General features: G+C 47.4%; 1 protein-coding gene and 2 long non-coding RNA genes across 6 annotated transcripts in view; 2 read left to right on the forward strand and 1 right to left on the reverse strand.

Moving 5' to 3' along the window:
- BICDL1 (BICD family like cargo adaptor 1) overlaps positions 1-20,785 on the reverse strand; it is a 50,264-nt gene that overhangs the window by 6,617 nt on the left and 22,862 nt on the right. For all 3 annotated transcript variants that reach the window (XR_001874654.1, XM_017814160.1, XM_017814161.1), the window contains exons 3-10: positions 12,378-12,494; positions 11,679-11,690; positions 10,181-10,327; positions 9,032-9,211; positions 8,529-8,747; positions 7,239-7,382; positions 3,873-4,003; positions 1,110-1,230 (exon numbers count right to left, since the gene is read on the reverse strand). Coding sequence is in view for 2 of the 3 variants with exons in the window: in XM_017814160.1 (XP_017669649.1) it covers positions 1,110-1,230; positions 3,873-4,003; positions 7,239-7,382; positions 8,529-8,747; positions 9,032-9,211; positions 10,181-10,327; positions 11,679-11,690; positions 12,378-12,494 (1,071 nt within the window). In the remaining variant the exon portion in view is untranslated. The remainder of the gene's footprint in view (positions 1-1,109; positions 1,231-3,872; positions 4,004-7,238; positions 7,383-8,528; positions 8,748-9,031; positions 9,212-10,180; positions 10,328-11,678; positions 11,691-12,377; positions 12,495-20,785) is intronic.
- On the forward strand, positions 1,170-8,479 carry LOC108496954. 2 transcript variants are annotated; one of them, XR_001874655.1, is made up of 4 exons: positions 1,170-1,460; positions 1,909-2,076; positions 5,158-5,477; positions 8,244-8,479. It is a non-coding gene; the product is annotated as an uncharacterized LOC108496954 (long non-coding RNA). The 2 variants fall into 2 exon arrangements; XR_001874656.1 differs by lacking the exon at positions 5,158-5,477.
- On the forward strand, positions 8,695-10,295 carry LOC108496955. Its single transcript, XR_001874657.1, has 3 exons — positions 8,695-8,803; positions 9,161-9,229; positions 10,214-10,295. It is a non-coding gene; the product is annotated as an uncharacterized LOC108496955 (long non-coding RNA).

Genomic DNA, 20,785 nt, shown 5'->3' on the forward strand with positions numbered 1-20,785 from the left:
GAATATTGTGGGTAATGGAGACCCCCCACTGGCCCCTCTTGCCAGATGACGGTGAGGGCAGAGAAGGATGTGGGTGATGGTGGCAGCAGATGGAGCAGGCAAGGGGATGGCGGGTGTTGGCGAGGGTGTGGGGAGCTCACCTCAAAGGCAGGAGGGGTGTACGACTAAAGCTGTTGGTACAGGAACTGAGAAAGGCCACTAGATCAGAAACCAAAGGAGCCAGATAGTAAAAAGCCCTGAGGAAGCAAACTGTAAGCAGGAGAAAGAAAAGAAAAGAAGAAAAAAAAAAAGAGAGAAACGAAAACACAGTGGAGTTGAGACAGGAGCGAGGTTGTACGGGAAAGGTTTCTACTGGTCAGGCTGGTTTTTAGCAGAGTTGGGGTCTTGCATGGTCTGCAACAAATCACTCTAAATGGCACAGACCTTTTGATTCTGCTTTATTTGGTGTTAAAGTAGCCCTCCCTCAGTGCTGGTTCTGGGAGGAGACAGCTTTGCCTGCTCTCAAGGGCTCTCTGCCTTGACGAGGGTTTTCCCCACTGACCCCAAGCAGAGCATCTCCAGGGCAGCTGTGGGACTGCCATGGGTTTGGTTTTTTTACCTTGGTGGAGAGCTGGGATTTTAGCTTCTCCTTCTTGATGGATCTTCTGAGTTGATGAAAACAGTGCAGCAACAGTCATAACAACCCCTCTATCTCCCACTCTCCCACCTTTCTGGTCCTTTATGGAAATGCATGGACATGCTGTGTCCACACATCCCCAAGGCTGTACCTGCTGGGGACACCTCCTGCACGGACCCCTCCCCTCCAGGGGCACAGCAGGTTACTCTGCCACGTGCACGTTACCCATTCTGCTTGCAGCCATGAGATACAGTCTGTTTAAATGAGTGTTCCTGTATCATGAACAGCTCTCAGCTGAACACCTTGGAGCAGGGAGGGCAGCTCAGCCCCCTGAGTCCCACTGCACCACTGGCTCCTGCAGAGCCGAAACCAAACCCCCCAATCTACGGGCTGAGAAGGCAGCAAACCCACAGGGAGGGGGGACAGTCACCCAAAGGTGCCTCTGGGACCATGTGCCACCCAGACCTTGCCCTGTGGGGCTGGGGCTGCTCACCTGCCAGGCCTCCAGCTGCTGCGAGAGGTTCACCTTCTGCTGGATGGCATCCAGCAGTTGGCTGTTGAGGGACATCATGTCGATCTTGCACTTGCTCAGCTCCACCTCCACCGCGTTCTTCCTGTGGGGATCACAGAAATTGGGGCATGTGACTTCTCTTTTTTTCTTTTTTTCTTTTTTTTTTTTTAAAGCAAGAGTTAAAAATATCCTTGAGGAGAAGTCAACAATTTCTTTCATTGGCAAGTCCTCGCTTCCTAAACTGTTCATCTCCATTCTATTCTGGACAATCTATTAATTTGAAGAGTGGGACAGAGCTGTTGACATCATTACTATAAAACCAGCAGATTTCTGGTAAGCACACAATGAAGAATACAAAAAGAAAATCAGATGCACTGCTGTGTAAGGTAATATTGTGCCTGGATAATGTGCACGATCTGCCATTAAAGTAGAGATCTAAAACATGGTAAAATCTATATATAAATATTCTTTCCTTTTCTTCTGTTTACTAATGCATAGAAAAGAATAGTATGTGCTAAAAATCAAATGACCTGTGTCTAATCACTTGATCAATAAATTGAAATATCAAACAAACAAACAGACAAAACCTTTAAAGAGTACAATTGTGCTTTTACTTGGTACTTGGACTGAAGGAAGGAAGGAATGAAAGAAGAGAGCTTATCACAGCAAATGCTTTTAAAGAATGACAAACTGTTAAAACTGTTTGAATTAAATGTTATGCTTTAAGGAGAGATCCCAATTTCAATAGGGTTGGGAACACCACTGCTGCATTTCTTTCCAGGCATTTGATGGCCACTGGGCCTGTAACACCATGGACAAGGTTGCCCAAAGGGCCCCGAGTGCTCAGTGGCTGAGATGTTCCAGCTGCTAGTGGAAAGGAATTATCCTTCAGGATGGAGTAAGCTGCCCAAGCCGGGAAATGCTGCTCACCATACTGGGAGCACAACAGGTGAGCACAAAGCTTAAGTTTTCAATTAACTGCTGTGTGATGGGAAGCTGTAACATGACTTGCTGGGAAACATCTTTCCTTGCAAACATTTTCGAGAGAAATAATTGCATCTTATTAACTGTAGCTAATTCCTCCCCTCCTAATAGCTCCCTTGTGCTCCCCTGCAGAAGAGCAATTTGAGAACTGGTGTTTATATTCCAGGTACTGGTTGCTTAACACTTCCTATTATAGGATCCTGTTTTCCTATTGCTTCCCATGTTGCCAAACTTCAGCTTCAAGCAAAAATTTTCCACGCCAGATGTCTGCCTCGGGCAGTGATTTTATTTCTGTTCAGAGTCAGGGATTTTTTGGGGGATGGGTTCAACAAAAGCGACTTAACCCTTGAGGTGTGAGGTGGGAAGCATATCACGAGCCTCCCAGGAGGTTCAGTGCCTGGGAACAGCCCACTCGGTCTGGGAGGGATGTTTTCATTTCCAGCAACAAGTCGCTCTTGTCTGCTTTCACTTGCTGCCACTTTCTGCTCATTAATCACCCGCCGCTCCCCCCTGCACACTCCTCTCGTCCCCGTTCCCGGGGCTCCTGTGCTGCACGACAGTGAGCCGTAAATATTGGTGCTTTGTGCCAGCAGGGTCATTAGTGGACTGGAGAAACTGTGCCCTTCCACTCCCGGCTCTGGTTTGAGCACCTTAGACAGGCTTTTGCTGCCGAGCTCCCCCTTGCTCGCTGGATATCACCAGGGGATTGATGGCAGCGTGTTGCCATAGCCACAGCACAGCCCGCAACCCACACGCACTGGAAATGTCAGAACCACCTCTCTCTGCGCCTGGCAGACAGCTGGGATGCTCCTGATCCTTGCCAACAGATGGAGGTGTTACAGGGGACAGCGATGGGAATTCGGTAGCCAGCTACCTGGGCAAGAGCAGCAGGGATGATCAGGTCACTTCAAGAAAGGTGAAGGGATGGTGCAGGCTGATTTAGCTCCTGCACCTTCAGAGCTGCAATGCTCCTGTGCTTCTCCTCTTGCCTGGGGCTTGAGTTTCCCTAAGCAGATGGACTTGTGGTGTCCTGGTTCATCTGCTTATTGAAGAGATTACCACATATATCCTTTGTAGCTGGAGCACAGAGGTGTGACTGTTTCTGCCCCTCTCCTCGGGGTAAAGAGTGCTCAGGGCATTTTGGCAGGCCCAAGGACAGAGCTGGGGAAGGGGGGCATAGAGTACAGGGGAGCAGAACTGCACAGGTGTGCAAGGAGGATGGGGAAAATAAAGAACCAAACCAGTGGGAGAATCCCAAAAGGAGAAACAGAGAATTGCAGGACTGGAGATGTAAGAAAGACCCTGGAACAGGAAAGGAGAGAGAGTGACCAGAGAAATTAAATGGTTTAGGGAAGAAGCCCAAGCAGGGCTGTAATGGGGATGGGCAGGGAAGCAGGGTGTGTCTGGAAGAGCAAAAGAATTCAAATATGATAAATAGGGCAGACCATTTGGTTCCCTGAAGTCCTCTCCTCCTTGCAGTGACTCATGTCAGCACTAGGGATGGCAAAAACATTCTTCACAACATCCTCTTTAATGCCCCCAATCCTGCCATGGGGCAGCTCTGGAACTTCACATCTCCTGCCCTGTTCCCAAGCTCCTGGCAGCATTTCCCAAGTCCAGTGAAACCGAGACTCGCTCCATCACACTGTAACAGCTACTCAGATTTGCAGAGGGTAGGACAAATCCACCCCAGAAGCATCTCCTGCCAAGGCACTCTGTAACTGCTGACCCAGCCTGGCCTTGGCTGTTCGTGCCACTTACTTGGCAATGGCCTCGTCCCGGTCCCTGATGGCCTGCAGGAGCCGTTCGCTTGTCTCCTTGTCTTCGGCAGCTCCTCGCAGCCGGTCCCGTTCCTCCTTCAGCGTCGTCATTTCCACACTCAGCAGTGTGACCTGTGGGCAGAGGGAAGGTGTGAAACCCAGGGCTGCTCAGGCAAATTCACCACAAGTGTGTGTGTGGAAAAAAACCCCACATGGGCCAACCTGGAGGCTGAGCTCCCCTGCTTGTAGGAGAAGCTGTGTCTGCTGGGAGGGGGCTGTTAGTGCTGGTGCAACACCTCATAAAGTGTGCTGGCTTTCCCTGGGATGGTGGCAGGGCTGGTCTGAGCGAGATGGTCACTAAGCCCCAGTAACATGCAGAAACAGCACTGAAAGCAGAGCAGGACCCATCTGTGACTTTGCTGTCACTGTGGCATCGGCACTAAAATATTGCCCCTCTCCAAGCAGTTTGTCTTGTGAATGCATCCTCTGAGCCTGCCTGTTGTAATTCTGATCTTTCCAGGGTTAAATTATTGCTAACATAATTTAGCAGCAAATAAGATTTTTTGAAGGGGCCATTACGTCTCCTGTAGAATGAAGCTGTAGACAAAGGATGTGAAAATTCCCTTTCGTGCCATGGAAGGTGTTACTGGCACATCTTACAATTTTAATTAGACTTTAAAATATGTGTGGAGTCTTAAATAGTCTGAGAAATGATCTATCGTTTTGGTCCTGTGCAGAGTGAGTTAATAGGGTGTGAAATCATGCAAGGATCGCATTAGCAGAGCTTTGCAATATTTCATACACGTTTAATTTCTTTTGTCTAGGGCACACACATGCTCTGTTACACTACTCCATCACCTGGAAACCCTTCCAGCGTTTGACCCACCTCCTGTCTCTAAATGCAGCTCAGTAGTGCTTGAATCTTCAAAGAAATCTTTAAATAGAGGGCAGACAGTCAAAAAGGGCTCATCACATCCAGGGCGTGGGAGGATCTGCCGTTAGGGCGGTGTGGCTGGGCAGGGGGGGAGGAGGGTGTGAACACACCCTGTCTGTGTGCAGAGACTCCCCATGGTGTACCGGGGCTGCCAGGGAACTGGGGAGCTGTTCCTGAGCCCTGCCCTCCCACAGCCCCCCGTGGGGTGCACCTCGGGGCAGCGATGGGGCAGAGAGCAGTAGTGGGGCAATGTGAAAGGTGCTGAATTCCCAGGGGACAGAGGGTCAAGAGGCCCAAAACACAGTGTTTGGGGAACGTTTTGGGATTTTAACTAGTTTTATCTGTGCTTCAGGTAAGAATGGGATGCCACTGAGGGAGAAGACGGACAGAAGACAGAAGATGTGAAACCATTTCCCAGTGTAGACAGAGGCAGGGGTGACTCCCATCTCCACCAGCTCACCTTGCTCTCAGGCAGGAGCAATGAATGTGTGTGGTGCTTCGGTTCCAAAAGCCATTTAGGAGGAGTTTCCCCTTGATTGTATCAATACCAGTGACAGTATAGAGGAATGAGGAGGCAGCAGAGCACTGCTCCCCCAGGTTGGACCAGATTTCCATGTGCATCGATTTTCTTTAGCACCTGAACAGAAGATGATGTTGCCTCTTCGGTGGGAGGTGAGAATAATTATTAACATGGAGCAAGTGCAAGGATGGGTTACAGGCAAAAGCTGTGGGAGATGTGTGCTTGCTGTGAGAGGCTGGAGGATTTCTCCAAGAGCAATGTCTGCTACATTTGTAGCTATGCCCCATCTTTCTTCATATCACATAGAGATGTAAGAAGGAAATAGAACTGCAGTTTTCCCTTTGTTCACTAAATATTCAGAGCTCTGGTAGTCAGAGACCCCTAAAAGCAGAGACAGGGTTCCAGACTTGTGATCCAGGCCAGGTCTTCTGGTCCTTCTTGGCTGGGGAGTTTGGACGATCAGTCACAGCAAAAAACAACCACGTGCTGCTCCCTCCTGGTGTCGTGTCAAGGCCTCGTGTGTGAGGTGCTGCTCCAGACACACAGGGTGGTGTACAGGTGGTCACTCAGAACGTGTGAAAGAGCCTGGAAAGGTCTCGGTCAGCACAGCCAGGTTGCAGTCATCAAGCCCTTGTCTCCTCCATCTCAGGTATGTTTAAGGGCAAGGGGGACCAGGGGGTGATGCACAGGACCATGGCAGCACAGCCAGAGAAGTGTCTGGGCTCATGTCTCACTGGGGCAGAAGTTCGGACCCCCAGTATTTTCTCTTTTGGTGGCCACATCACTGAGAGGAGCAGTCCTCCAAGAAGGATGGGCTCCAGGGCTGCTCCCCTTCTCCACTCTGCCTCTGACCAGCTGCTCTGTCAGCAGGACCATTTCCCACCCCCACACACAGGCAGCCATCACTGCTGGGGTATTTAATGATGCTCTCACTCTTTTCAGTCCCGTGGTGGGAGCCCCCACAGCCCTACACAAGGCTGTCAGACTTGTGCTGACTTTCTGAACAGGGATGTTTTCCTATTTATTCTCTAAAGGGTTACATCAAAAGGGCAATACAGCACCACTGCCAAGACCAGTGTTAATCCCATTCCCTGCTCCAGTGCAGTTGGCGCTGCACAAGCACCTTCACCAAAGGATGCTACTGCTGCAGCCTCTGGATCCCCTCCAGCATTTGGAGTCTTGTCCCACAGAAACAGGGATTGCAGAGCATCTCCTTGGGTGCCTCTCTCCATTTACTGCTCTTGGCACAGGACCTCAGACATGGGTGGTGCTGCGTTCAGCGCGGTTGCAGTGGGATTCTGTGCCTTGGGTGTGGAGTTGGTTTCAGGGCTGGATCATTTGTTGCTGTTGAGATTGCCTTTGCCTTGTTGGCCCTGGGGTGACAGGCTGGCCATGATTAGGATTCTCTGGGTGAGCATTTCTGAGGGTTTTGTGATACTGCTATGGAAGGGGTCAAACCCTGCTTCATGCACAGCAGAGGAGCATTGTTATATCCATCCAGGGGATGTATATGTCTTTCACAAGGGATTAGTGCAAGCAATTTGGGTCAGACTGGAAACCTTTGGGTTTCTAGTACCCCATATCAAGCAGACTTGTACTTTGGGGTCTTCTGCTGAGATGAACTTAAGCAACACAGATTGGCTGAAAAGTGGACTGGGAGAAAGGTTTAAAGGAAGTTTGGCTGTTTGAGACAATGCCTGGGATGGATCCCAGACAACCTGTCAAAAACTCTCCTTCTAAATGCATAAATCCTCTGCACTGGGTTTAACAATGTCTCCCTCATCCAGCCATAAGTGGTTTTGGCCTAAATCCTCCCGGGTTATTTATCATGTTGTTCTCTTCGATGGAAGGCATGTCTTGGAGGATGAACACTGGTGTTACAAGACCACATGTAAAGTGTGGGGATTGCTAACCTGGCTGTGCAGTCGCTGCAGCTCCTCCAAACTCTGCCTCAGTTTCCCCCGTTCTCCCTCCATTAATTCCCTCAGGGCTCGTGAATCCTCACTTGTTCTCCTGATCTGTTCCTCTAACGTGTCGTCGTCGCTTCGTCGAGAGCTCTGAGAGCGGGAGAGAAATCTCTTGCTCAGATTTCACTTTAAAAAAGGCAATTGCATTAATTTGATACCGGTTTGGGATGGAGGTACTAAACAAGGAAGAAGGAAATGTGAGTGTGACCTCGGTAGAGTTTCAGGTTTTTTCCCAGATACCTCCACAGTGGAAACGTGCTCAGCCAGTGGTAGTGCTTGTACACATGATACAAAGAGCATGCAGAGCTTAACACAAACCAAATGTACAGAGACCTGCCTGGTAACATATGGCTACAATCTCTGTGTTTGTGGACCTTTTGCAGGACTTTACACATTTTATTTAACAAATACAACTTCATCTCTACACTCAGCCTTCTTGTAGCTGTTATGGGTCCTTAAACAAGGAGGGTGAGTACTCCTATGCAGGTCTGCAGCTGCAGGGTCTGCACTGTGTTCCTCACCATGGCATCTCAAGTGATCCTGGCAATGCAACCAGCTTGTGGGGGATGGGAACAGGCCTGATTTGAGCCATTGTGAAAAGTGAGGTGTTTACTTGTAATTCTGCACTCCTGTGGATGCTGAGTGGTCCTCCCCTCCTGCTCAGCAGCCTGGGGACAATATCCCACAGACATCATCTTGTGCCAGCAAAACCTTTCACCTGTCTGGCAGCTCTTGCCACGACACTCATACCCAGTGACAATTCGCAGGGACAGAACCTACCCACATAGGGGTTATGATGCTTTTGTGATGCTGTTGCTAATAAAGTAAGGTTGGGAAAACCCTAAGAGAAATAACTGAACTGTGATGTATAAGGCAATCTGCAGTATTTCCATGTTGAAACTCTAACTTACTGAAAATCTCAAAGTAAGCCTATGTTTATTAATTTTCCAGAATGACTCCCAGGCCAACGACGGTTGCATGAGCTTGAAACTTATTGCATGAGCTTGAAACTTTAGGTGGTCTGACCACTGCAGGGCTGAAACCCCACATGCTTGGCTCTTGTCTGACCATTTGAGACACATGGAGCAGGCTGTGCACTGTGACAGCCCATCTCTGTGGGCCACAGAGGTTTTCTTGGAGACTGGGAACTTCCAGATCCAGCAGAACCTGCAGCAAGCTCTGTCACCTGGGCCCGGGACATGCACAAGCCAAGGTGTCTCTGTGCCACCAACTTACCGTGGAGTCTGCCCCATCCAGCACATTCTGTATCAGTCTTTTGAGCTCACTGAGAGCTGCCCGAAGGCTCCCGGCTGGGACGTCTTTGGCTGATGAGGTTTCTGAAGACTCGTCCATGGAGGAGTCTGTGGAGACGGCGGAGTCCGCGCTGTCGTTCCCTCTGAGGTGGGAGCAGAGATACCGCACTTGGCAATAGGCCTCCCAGAGCTGCAGCCTCAGCTGAAACAAGAGACAAGAGGCTGGGACACCAAGGCCATGGAAATCCTCCTTCTGTGGTAAAGTGAAGCATGTGTTTGCTGAACCTCACAAATATCTGTCTAGCTTGCTCTGTTGGTTTTGAAATGGATGCAGAGGTTTGGCTTCATGTGGTCAAAAGGGTGTTGTTCCCAATTTTCTGGCCCTTAGTTCAGCTCCAAACCCAGATCAAATGCAATAAACTCCCTTTCCCTCAGGGGCTGGTCACAGAGGCCTGTGGGCTTTCCCAGGGGCTGGAGGGCAAATACCTGCTCTCGTTCTTGTTCCAGCTCCTCTGCCTCCATGCTCTGCTCTATCTCAGATAGGAGGGATGTGCTGGTTGTGTTGAGGTTTTGGAGGCTTCTCTCCTCACTGAGCTCCTCTACCTTCCCCTGCAGCTGCCGGTAGGACAGACGCACCTCCTGAAGCTCCATCTGGCTTTGGTGCAGCTTGTGAAGAAAATCAAGGTATTGGAAAAAAAGTATTAGTGGAGGTGATAAGGACTGGATGAATCTCTTGGTTTCTGAAGGAGCTGGGAGGGAGAAATGAGTGACACAAAGCAGGGTTTCCAGCCAGGAGAAAAGTACTCTTGGCTGGTGTTGCTATTTATTGGAGCTTAATAATCTCCAAATGTCATTAGACATTGTTTAGACTCCAGAATATCCTGAAAGATAAAAATAGCAAGTTAATCAGCACTAAAATGAGAAACATTGTGAAGAAGTTAGGACTCAGGTAAAACAATTTGCTGAAAACAACACAGTAGGAAATGAATCCAAAAAGAAAGTGATACAGACAGATTTTTAAAAAATATATGCACAAATACATGTTAAAAAAAGGAAAAATTTTTCAGGGCTGTTTTGCAGACCTGGGGATTCAGGGGTTGTCAACCCATGGCAGCAAAATGGAAAAATCTTGCTCTCTCTCAAGATGCCATAAGCCCCAGAGGTGCCAGGTGGTTCTCTGGGGGGTGATGTTTGGTGACACATGGCTATGAACAGCACAGGAAACTGTCTGAGCAGTGAGAGCCATGAGGCCAGTGACTGCCCTCTGGGACAGCAGCATCTAAAGAAGCCCTTTCTGAAGCCAATTCTACTATTAGAAAATTAACTAAAATGAACTACAACCGAAATTCTCTGCTTCTTTTGATATTTACCTAATTTCCCCAGCACCCTGTCCCACTCCCTTGCTCAGATCTCCCTCCTAAGCTGCTCTTTGCTGTCACTGAGGCTCCTGTTATCTGTTCCCAGATCCCAGGGAACACCTGGGACCTTACTTGCTGCCATGAGGCATTTTATTCTATGGATTTATGAGTTGTTTTGACTCTCGGTTCTTGATTATCTTCCTGGCCAATTTTGTCCCAAAACGTGTCTTTTACTGCATTTCCCCATCCCTTCCCTGCCTCACTGCTGCCTCCTCACCTGCAGGTCCTTGTCATGGCTTTGTCTCTCCAGGATGAGCACTCGGTCCTGCAGCTCCTCCACGGTTCCCTGGAGCAGGTCGTTCTCCTCCATCATGGCACTAAGGCGATGCTCCAGCTCCCGCTTCCTGTCCGTCAGCATTTTGATCTGCAGAGGAAAGAGAGGCAGTGTCAGAACCCCACACTTTGCAGGAAGCAGAGAGGAGGGAAATCACATTCCGGGGAGAGAAATGAAACAGCAAAAAAAACCCAAAGTATGTACATAAGTATTCTGTACCTGTAAGAGAGAAACTTTGTGTGTGTGGTTTAAAGCTTAGGAAGGCTCTGGAAGGAAACTCCTCCTTCTCTGGGCTGCACAGGCAGCTCTAAAGGGGCTGGGTGGGCATTGGCAGGTCAGGGAGCAGGCAGAAATGTCCAAAGGGATTAAGCAGAGACCAGCCCTGCCCACCCCTTCTACCTTAACGTTTGCAAGACTGGGCAAAACTAGTTACTTTTCCTGGCTAGTCCCTGACTGAGCATGGTGGTATTTTCTCCTGTATGGGTGCTGAAGACCACAGGTTGGGCCAGCAGGATCCAGGGTGAGCCTGTGGGATCCTGCTCCCCACAGGGCTGTGCCACAGCACTGCTCATAGCTGTTCTTAATTGCTGTGTGTTCATCAGGTCCTCATCAGGGATTTTTCTGTCTTTTTCCTTGTGAAGACTCCTTTCTGTGCCATGCTTATTTTTAGCCTCCCAGTGATCAGTTGCCTTTAAAATTGGTTCATTTCTTTTAATTGTCAAGGGCAGTGATTTCAGGCGGAGGGACAGTGTGCCAAACAAACCCTCCGTGACTCAGTTAGCTGGGAACAGTGCACAGGATGAATCAGCACTAGCCAAGGTCACTTCTTGTTTAACCAAGAAGAAGGAGCCTTTTCCCAGATTAGTACACACAGGATCTCTGGGGACTGGCATGCCAGCCATCCACCAGCCCAGTATAACTCTAAATAGTCCCTATGGCCTCCTTTCAACCCATGGACCGTAGACAAATTCAGCAACTTCCCATTGTTTTCTTGGCCTTTTTAGGACCTTGTCTCTTTGCTGCTTTCCAGGTTGCTGGAAAGATTTGGCTGCAGAAAGGAAAGTTAGCCAAGTGTGTTGACTTGCTATTTCCGTAGGGTAAAGGCTGCTGGAGGTATTGGAAACTGCTCTTAGGTGACTAATGGCTTCTGAGATGTCTCTGCCCACCACCATCATGATTTGAGAGGGTTGGAGAAAGCAAAATAAGAGGTTTAATACAGAGGTTGTAGCAAGAGTTTGTATTTGGCAGGCAAACCAGTAATGAACACAGTGTGAATAACTGTATAACGGAGCCCTGGGCCATGGGAAGGACATGGGGAGAATGGGATTTGGAAAGCAAAACAGGAAGGAGGTGAGGAGGCAAGGTGGGCATGCACAGTGACAGGCATGCATGGTAACAGCGATGTACATGCAGGCAAACCCTTCCAAGCCTCCGTACTTACTTCAAGGACCTGCTGCTCCACACCAAGGGGAGGGGAAGAAAAGGCGAGGGACCAGCAAGGAGCAGGTGGGAGTGGGAGAAAAGAACAAATTGAGAGATTTTAGGAAAAGCTTTTCCAGACAGCCTTTAAATAAAAGAACTGGCTGGGCAGTAGAGTTGGACATCTACCTGTGTAGTTCCTGCCTACATGGTTCCCAGTGACACCTCATCAGGGAAGGGAAGAGGAAGGAAGGTTGTATCATTCCTGCTAATGTACCGAAGTTAAAACAGGCAGGGGCTCCTTGCTTTCCCAAGTGCGTGGCTCAGAGGCAGGAGAGGATTGCTGCTTTCTTTGCAAGCATGAGGAACAGGATAAAAAAACCCCCTTGCAGTCCTTCCCACCGTGCCCCAGAGTTTAACCCGAACTGGGCAGCAGCCCTGCAAAAGCACAGCCGTGGTTTAGCTCTTGGAAGATCCTTCTCATCCATTCATTTTCCAGGCATGCTGTGGCCAAGGCAGCACTGGAAGCTGGCCTGAGCCAGCCCAGCCATCCCTGGGCTGCAGCAAAAATTCCTGCTGGAGGAGTCCTTTGCCCCACTGCTGCCACCCCTCTGTTTGCTCCAACAGCAGGTTGTTTACTCAGTTCAGGGAGGGTCATTACACAAGTTAAAACAGCCCTGGCTGCCTTTTGAAGGAGCTGGGCCGAGCACAGGTGACTCACCTCGGCCTGGAGGCTCTCCAGCCGCACGATGTGTTGGCTGCTGGAGGAGTTCTTCTCCCGAAAGTCCTCCCGGAGGGTGTGGACCTGCAGTGAGAGCTGCCGCTCCACCTCCGACGCCTGCAAGGAGACACCAGCTGGCGTTACCCCAAGGGTCATCACACAGACCCAAAGCAGTTATCTCCTCCTGCACAGGAGACCTGCCCTTGTATGACTTCTGCAGAAGTCCTAGTTTTGGCAGAAACTCTGAATCCTGCACTGTTTGGGTGAGTGAAAAGCTCATCCTGGACAGACGTTGAGGAGAGCTGCCATTTAGACCATGCTGATTTTTCCCTTGGGGCAGCCAAAGGGACACAGCCCTTAACTTCCTTCCGCTGCAAAAATAACATGATGATTCCCGTGTCCTACGGGATAATCAGTTTTCCTCAAAAATAGTAGCCTAGCTGAGGTTGAGGAGGAGACCAGGCCACTTACAACGGTGAGGGGAGCCAGTCTCCACAGCTCCCAGGAAATACTACTATTAGACTTATACTTTCTTAACCTCTGAACATCTTTGGCACAGCTCTAGAATAACAAGTGCTCTTTGCCTCTGATTCCCAGCTCCCATCAGGGCCAGATGGAGAAACATCCACTCCACATGACTGCCAGTGCAGGATGGCTGGGCTTGTCCCTCTTTCCCATGTTGAAGGAGGGATGCCCCACTTATGCAGGGTGGTTTGAGGACACTGGAAAGGCCATTCCCACCTGCAGGATCCAGGCTGCAGACAGCCCTTATAAATGACAGCTTAGACATGTTAACTACTCTCCAGAGAGCTTTATGGCTGATTTTTACATGGGGAACACACTTGTTTAGGCTTGTAAGAGAACATAAGGTTTTTATGACAAATCCCTAATGAGACAGCACGAATGGATGGTTTTCTATTTAATTAGCCTCCATCAGGCTCCATTACACTTAGGCACAGACCTCCACCTCTGGCACATTAGCTGGAAGTGAATTGATTCCCCTCAAGAGGTGGCACTGCCATCCTGCTCGGACATCCTGTACAGGTGGCATTGATGTCCTGTACAGACAGAGCTGTGTGTCCAGTGGCAAAAGCCATCAGCAGCCATAATGTCTCAGACAGGGAGGTGAGATGGGAGGGAGGGAGGGGGGTCAGCAGCTGTGGGCAGGTTTGGGAGTGTATCCTTATGTCTGGCAAACGTGGGTCAGGATTTGACTCCAGGACAGAATTCCCAAGGAGCAGCCCCACAAAGGGTGCAATGGCTTTGCTCTAGCACCCTGTGACTTGAGGAATGAGCACACAGACCCAGCCTGAGCTGCCCACAAAGGCAACACTACCCCCTTTTAAAAATGGTCCCTTATTTTGCACAGTCTGCAGCAAAATATTTCAAATCAGAAGCATGAGGTAAAAGGCTGTTCCAGCTCCATCAGGTGGAGGAAAGTGTGGTTGCCCCAATGCTGCTTGCTTGCAGGGGCAGCAGCAGACAGAAGCGTGTCCACCAAAATCAGCCAGGCTCTGACCACTGGCTTCTGGAATGAGAAATGGTTTCCAATAATAAGAAATATTCTTGTCTACCAATTGTTTTTTAGTCCCCTTCTTATCCCAGATTGGCATAACTGGTCTTTTACCCTTTTCTAAAGCCTCACATCAAAGCCCTTTGCATATTGCCCTCACCTCACTTATTAAATAAAGCTTCTTTGCACTGGCAAGGTACTCAAAATATAACAATAGCACAGCACTATGGGAAGGGGTTGGTTATTTTTCTTCCCTTAGGCAGCTATAGGTTTCAAAGCATCCTGAGCAGCTATTAATTGGTGACACTAAAGAAGATGGATGGATTGTGCTTTTCTTGAATGATTCACTTGCTTTTGTAATGACTGCTGAAACATCTTCATGCTGAAACACTCTGCAGGAGCTATCAAGGATGAAAAAGCACCAGCTGAAAAGTACCGAAGGATTTTGCCTGCAAGATGCTGACCACACTCCCAAGGAGCACAAGTGGCACCAGTGGAGATGACACACCAGAATTCGATGGTTCACTGTATAACATAATTGATATGCTTGAACAATTCTACACACAGAGAGTGTAAATGCACAATACAGCAGTAAGGAACAAGGGACTATTAATGGCACTGTAAAAATCCCCGGTAAGACAATAGATAGCTGCTCTTGCTGGTTCTGCTCCCCATGCTCAGACTGCAGCAGGTGAAGGGATGAGCTGCAAGGATGATTCAGATTGTGGAAAGTCTGTTATACGAAAGGAGACTAAAAAAAGGATGGCTTGTTTTATCTCATGCAGTGAATGCTGAGAGAGGACTCCCTATAAATACATCACGGATGAGCACACAGAAGGGAGAAGCGCTATTTAAGCAGAAGCACAATTTTGGCAGGAAAGAATTATGTGAATAAACTGAATAAGAATATATTAAGGCTGGGAATAGGAAGATTTCCACATTTCCAAGGAGCTGCAGGAGGATTCTTCCTCCTGCACTCTCACAGTAGTAGAAATGGTGGCAAAAAATTAATTTTGTGATGGGGCTGTATCACTTTATCATGTAGTTTCTTTTAGAGGGCTGCCTATGACAGAAGGGAAATGAATTGACCTCAGAGGTCCTCTCCAGTACCAGACTGCATGCAGGACTATAAGATTTGTATTCACCAGCATTAAATCATCATCTGAAATTTATCTACATGCTGCTCAGCTTACACGCTCACACATCTTATTCCCACAGTTATAACCCACATGGAGGGAGGAGAGGACTCGGTTATGGTTAGTATTTAGGTCCCTATGGCAGATGGAATGTTCCAATGTCACCTCTGTACACACCATTCACATCCTACCTCATGCAGTAGAGAATAGTAAAATTAACACTTTCTTTAGCCTCATACACAGTGCAGACAACACTCTCTGACCAAGTGTTCAGCAGAAGTAAACAGAAATGTGTTTCCCTCCACAGGAGGATGAGGAGAGGTCTTCATCCGGTTCTCCTAGACAGGGAAATGGCTGATACCATTTTTGCAAAGATTTGATTTTTCATAGACATGAGACAAAGCCTTCTGAGCTGAGTTCTGCTCATGGAATCCCCCTTTTCATGCTACTTTTGTTTCAGAGGTTATTAACATTGCTGCCAAACTACGCTTTCTAACTGATTGTAAACGAGAGATTTTAACATCAATTTGCACTATTTTATGGAAAGCCACCTTGACAGTGTCCAATGTTTTTCAGGGTTTATGGTGTATTTTCATACAGCTTCTAATTCAGTTCTCCACAGTGCTGTACATGTGCATGTGTTACACGTGTGTTTTAAACCATGAGCTCACTACTGATTACTTCTAACATACTCTTTTCCTTAGTGACACCAATTAAGATGAATCCTTCCATCTACACTTTCTCTTTATGGCTTAAATAAGCTATGGTTTTTGTTGAATGGAAGTGAGTTTCTTCTGCCTCAGCCAGTCTGTTGGGCTTTCTCTTCCCCCATCAGTGTTTCCTAAACATTAAAAGCTAAATCTTCTGTGGTTATGCCAATCATTTAGTGATGCATTGATCTTGCTAGAGACAAGTAATATTCTTTGCAGAAAGGCAGACATGTATTGCCCAACATCACAGCTTTGCTCTGTAGTTAAAAAAGAATTAATTTCCTGGGTATGGGCAAATTAGCCAACACAGCCAGCAGGCAGGGTTTGAAACATATCTGCAAAAGCATAGACATCAATTCACAATTAGAAATATTCAATCAACTGTGAGATTTGTTTTCTGGACTTCAGGCAAAGTTTCAATGAGATTTGGGCAGTGTAAGAAGAAAGGAAGAGCAGGAGGACGTTTTGGCTTCTGCTCTAATTAAGGGCTTTTTATCATTGCAAACCTGATTAAGTTTCTCTCATGATTAATTCCCCAGTGCTAAAATACACAAAACTGTGTAGATCTTTGGCAGAGAAAGATGGCTTGCCAGTTACAATAACTCCATGAGGTTTAACATCTGGAATATATAAGCAATAAATAAATAAGATAAATATAAATAAATTGGATCACTGACACTCCTGTGAAGTGGGGATCTTTGAAACACTTGGGATGGACTGTGAGAAATTAATGACCTGTAGATTAGTCTCATTCAAAGAAAATCCTCTTTTGGGAGAAAATTTGATAAATTAAACTAACTGTATACAAAATATTTAGCTATAAAGTCAGAAAGAAAGAGAGAATGGCAAAAGTTTAATAGACTGTAAATGGGTAAAGAAACCAATGTTTCCATATGATTTACTTCTACAAACAAGATGATTCAGATTTAACAAAGGATATTGAAGATTTTCTTGCCTAAAATAACTAAGACAGAGAAGTCCTAATTAGTGCTAAATTTATAACACTCAGGAGATCATGTTATTCCTTTTATTAATTTGCTAATAGCTGAGTTCAAGGGACTCCCCATTCCCACTGTGGTCCCATTAACACTTCAAACCACTAATTGCTGCCTCCCCTGGCTGCAGGTTCCTGGATTCCCAGCTCTTCTCGGGAAAGAAAATATATTTGGCTACTGAAACACAAGGAATGGAGGAAACGACAACAATGTCACTTTAGAATAATGATTTCAAAAAAATTTGTTAGGATGGCACCATAAGCCACCATCAATATTTTGCACACCCGGGTGTTGGTCAGTTTGGGAATTCTTTGAGAGATTTTTACCAAAGTTTTAAATTCAGGTCAACTTTAAATTATTATTCAAACCATTAATCTATCCAGGAAACTTCTTACGTAATAGTGGTTCTTGCATTCATCACCTTTTGAGGGCTTCAGCTTGTATTTGCTGATTTATGTGCCCAGAGGGATTCCCTGTGTCAAGGCACCTCCTCCATTAAGTGTGGAGAAGAGGATTGGAAAATGTGGTGGGCTGGCCAGAACCCACCCAGCTGCTCTCACTCCCCCTCCTCAACAAGACAGGGGAGAAAATAAGATTAAAAAGCTCGTGGGTTGAGTTAAAAAAAAAAGAAATCACTTACCATTAGAGGAATTTGAAGTTAAAACAGTGACTGGAAAAGTAAAAGGCGAAGCTCAGACTGGCTATTGCCAGGGGCTGGATTACTAGTGGGGAATATTTTTTTTTGTTTAAAAGGGTGAGAGACGAGGGTGGAGCTGTACTGAGGGTGTACATTGCCCACCCTGGCGGCGTTGTGGCGGTGCCGCTTTCCCTTTTTGGTGTGAGGAGATTTTTTTTTTTTTGTGGCTGATATCATCAGTAAAGCTGTGAAGGGTGTGTGGCAAGCGAGTATTTTAATGACAATTATTAAATATGCGTTTTGCTGAGGTGAGGAGGGGAATTTATTGGGCCCTGGTGCCCAGGCACTGTCGGTGGGGCTGAGGGACCCTCTGAGGGGAGGCCGGGGCGGCCCCATGATGGACACAGCTGGTTCCACCACAGCCCCACTCAGGGCACGGCTGAGCTTGTCATCCACTGCCTCTGGAAGAAATGCACTTAGGAAAGGACAAAACACTGTCTGGCAGTGACAGCTGAGGTAAAAAGTGTGAGAAACAGCCCCGTGAGCACCATGGTTGAAGGAGGAGGAGGGTGGGCCTGGCTAAGGGTTTTCCAGAGGCCCTTTTCCCACTTCCCCCCAGTGCAGCGCAGGACATTGGAGCTGGGGAGTGCTGGCCAGCACTGCCCCCATCCCAGCCAAACGACCTAGTGGGTACAAATCATCTTCTTGTCTCATCCCTCACTCTGCTACTGCCCAGGTGTGGGGGATTTAACTACACAGAGTATATAGCCACTTGGTCCCGGTCTGAGAGCTGCAAACTGCCGGGAAGAAGGTGTGTGGAAAAATGAGAATTCAAGGAACCTGCAACACTTACAAGGTATTTTGGTTGTAAATATCCAACAGAGACGAGAAACATTGATCCTACGGGATATTTTTAGAAAAAAAAATGGATTTTTAAGACTGTACAAGTGCTATCCAATACATACCTATTGTATATCTGGTAGCTATAAGCAGATAGGCAGGTGGAGTAAATACCAGTAGCCAGAGTGGCTATATCTGCTCAGTTTTTGCAGGTGAGATTTACTTCCTAACAGAGGTTTCTTTTTCTGCTCAGGAACCATCTCTGCAATCTGCCATAGCACCTGTCAGCCCACCCTTTGTGTTCTTCCTGCTTTGACCCCCTGAATGTTGCTTCATTTAGGTAAGGTATGTGAGGCAGCCTCAGTAGGGACATGCAGCATCCAGCCTGAGGTGTCCTCACTGGGGCCTGGCCTTGAAGCCATACACCTATGTGAGATTGTGAGCTGGATGTGGCACCTGTTTCCCTCCCTCTGCACCTTTTTCAGTGCAATTCAGGCAAATTACTTTGTATCTGGCGTTTGGTATGTTGGTACCACACCCCTTCACGCTCAGCTATCTGCACTTTTCTTTACATGCCTGCAGGTCTTCTCCTGGTTATTCCTTCTCTCCTCTTGTTTGGAGGGTCCCATAAATCCCTATCTGCTCAGGCAGAAGGATTTGATTTTGTGACACAGTGCCTGACCTCCTTTGTTACAGCCATGCAGGCTGATGAGCCTTCCCTTCAGTGGGAAACAGGCTGGCACAGGCGAGCTAGATTGGTTGGGGGGTCCTATATGACAACAGAGCAGGGGGAAAAAAGAGGAAACAAAAGAGCATTATTTTTGCACAAAATGGATTTGTCAAGAAAAAAAGGAAATCAAAGATCCAAAGGGTTGCTAAAGCCAGGAGACTGACTAATGGAGAAAAGGCACTGGAATGACTCTTTTATAAGCATCAGGCTCGGGACACATTACTGATGGGAAAAGCCTCATGGCTGTAGCTTTAAACCTATCCTGAGAGGATTCTGTGAGACAAAGGGCAGCAGTGGCAGCTTATGCTAAGCTCTGCACTACTTTCACAATTGAGACATTTTGGAAATATGAGCCTTCATTTTCCAAATGAGAAAGTGAGAATTCTTTGCTGCAGATTTATTTCCTTTCCCTTCTGTAGGACAAGTGGGAAATGCCTGGCATGTCCTTTGACCTCCTATTTACCACTGAACTCCCAATTACCTGTGTTGTAAAATAAAACAAACCAAGAATGTGTGCTGTTTCTTCTCAACATGTCCCAGTCATGCCGTGGCTGCCGTGGGTGGCAATGGGTTAATGCCCATCAGCTCTGATGCCTCACACCTGAGAGGCAGAGGCCCAGATGGCCCTAAGGGAGAGCAGGGAGAACCTGGGGCTTTTCCTAGGGGAGTGGTCTGGAACCTGCTCGTTGAGGTGAAGTGTTGTTAGAGTGGAGATGTTTAGTTTCTTGGTGGAAACCTCTGTAAAACTTAGCTTGCCTCAGACTGAAGCTGGATTGCCTGTTTTGGGAGGTGAAGTGTTTGCCTTGGCTGACTTTGGCTGCTTCCCATGTTTCTCACAGCTGGAAGACTGGAAGTGCTGCTGGAGATGGACATAATAAGGTACTGCTTCTTTTTTATTTCCAAGCGTCCTTGAAAAGTCCTTTTCATAAAGATAGTGAACTTTTGCTGCATCATTAAGCAAAGCATGAAAATAGAGTAGATTGGCAGGGTTTTCCTGGCAATGTAATTGTTCTTTTTATCCCTTCCTATAAGGTTAGGTTATATATGAGAACCAGTTTGTAAGGCAAACACCTGAATGCTTTGGTGAAGAGCTTAGGGGAATGAATGCAAAATGGTGGTCTTCATCTTGTCTTTTATTAAGTGCTCAGATAACTGTTTGACTGAGGCCAAAGACCATTAGCTGGGACTAAATCAATTTACAGGATTAGGAACTGCTTTTTAGAACAAAAGCACGAGCAGTTGTGTGCCATATGGGGGCAACTCTATTTGGGTGTAACATCTCCAGGTTCATTGTCTGAATGAGAGAAATAGCTTCACAAGTGGCTGTGGGTTGTGCACATGTTTTAGGAGGTGCTTAAACATGAGCCTCCCTTTTTTTTTTTTTTTAATGTTTTATTCTTGACCTAAGCATTTGGCTCTTGTGGAGAGGAAAATACAGTGTGTGGAAAAATGAGTCAGCCAGCTTCCTGTGGGAGGGACTGCCAGAGGCACGATGCTTTGAATGCTGCAATAAATTAGCACTGGAGATAACTCAGAGGACAAAGTGTGCCTGGAGGACACGCCATGCTAAGTAGTGCACGAAGTGGCTCCTGCTCTCTGTGTGCAAATTCCCCTTGCAGAAGTAGTGTGGGAGATGAGACAGCTCTGCACAGAGGCTCCCAGGCTGGTGTCTGGGCTCTGAACAGAGCTGAATATGGGCTTGTTGGCAGCAGCCTGGCTCCTGGTTGTTGAGGAGGAATAGGGTAAGAACATGTAACTCTATCAGGCTCTCCTAGTTCCGTGTGGATGCTGCACATCACTTGGAATGAAGCATTTGTTCCTCTGCACTTCAGTTATCTGTTTGCACA

Source organism: Lepidothrix coronata, unplaced genomic scaffold (genome assembly GCF_001604755.1).
Source record: "Lepidothrix coronata isolate B3197 unplaced genomic scaffold, Lepidothrix_coronata-1.0 Scaffold44, whole genome shotgun sequence".
Taxonomy (NCBI): Eukaryota; Metazoa; Chordata; class Aves; order Passeriformes; family Pipridae; genus Lepidothrix; species Lepidothrix coronata.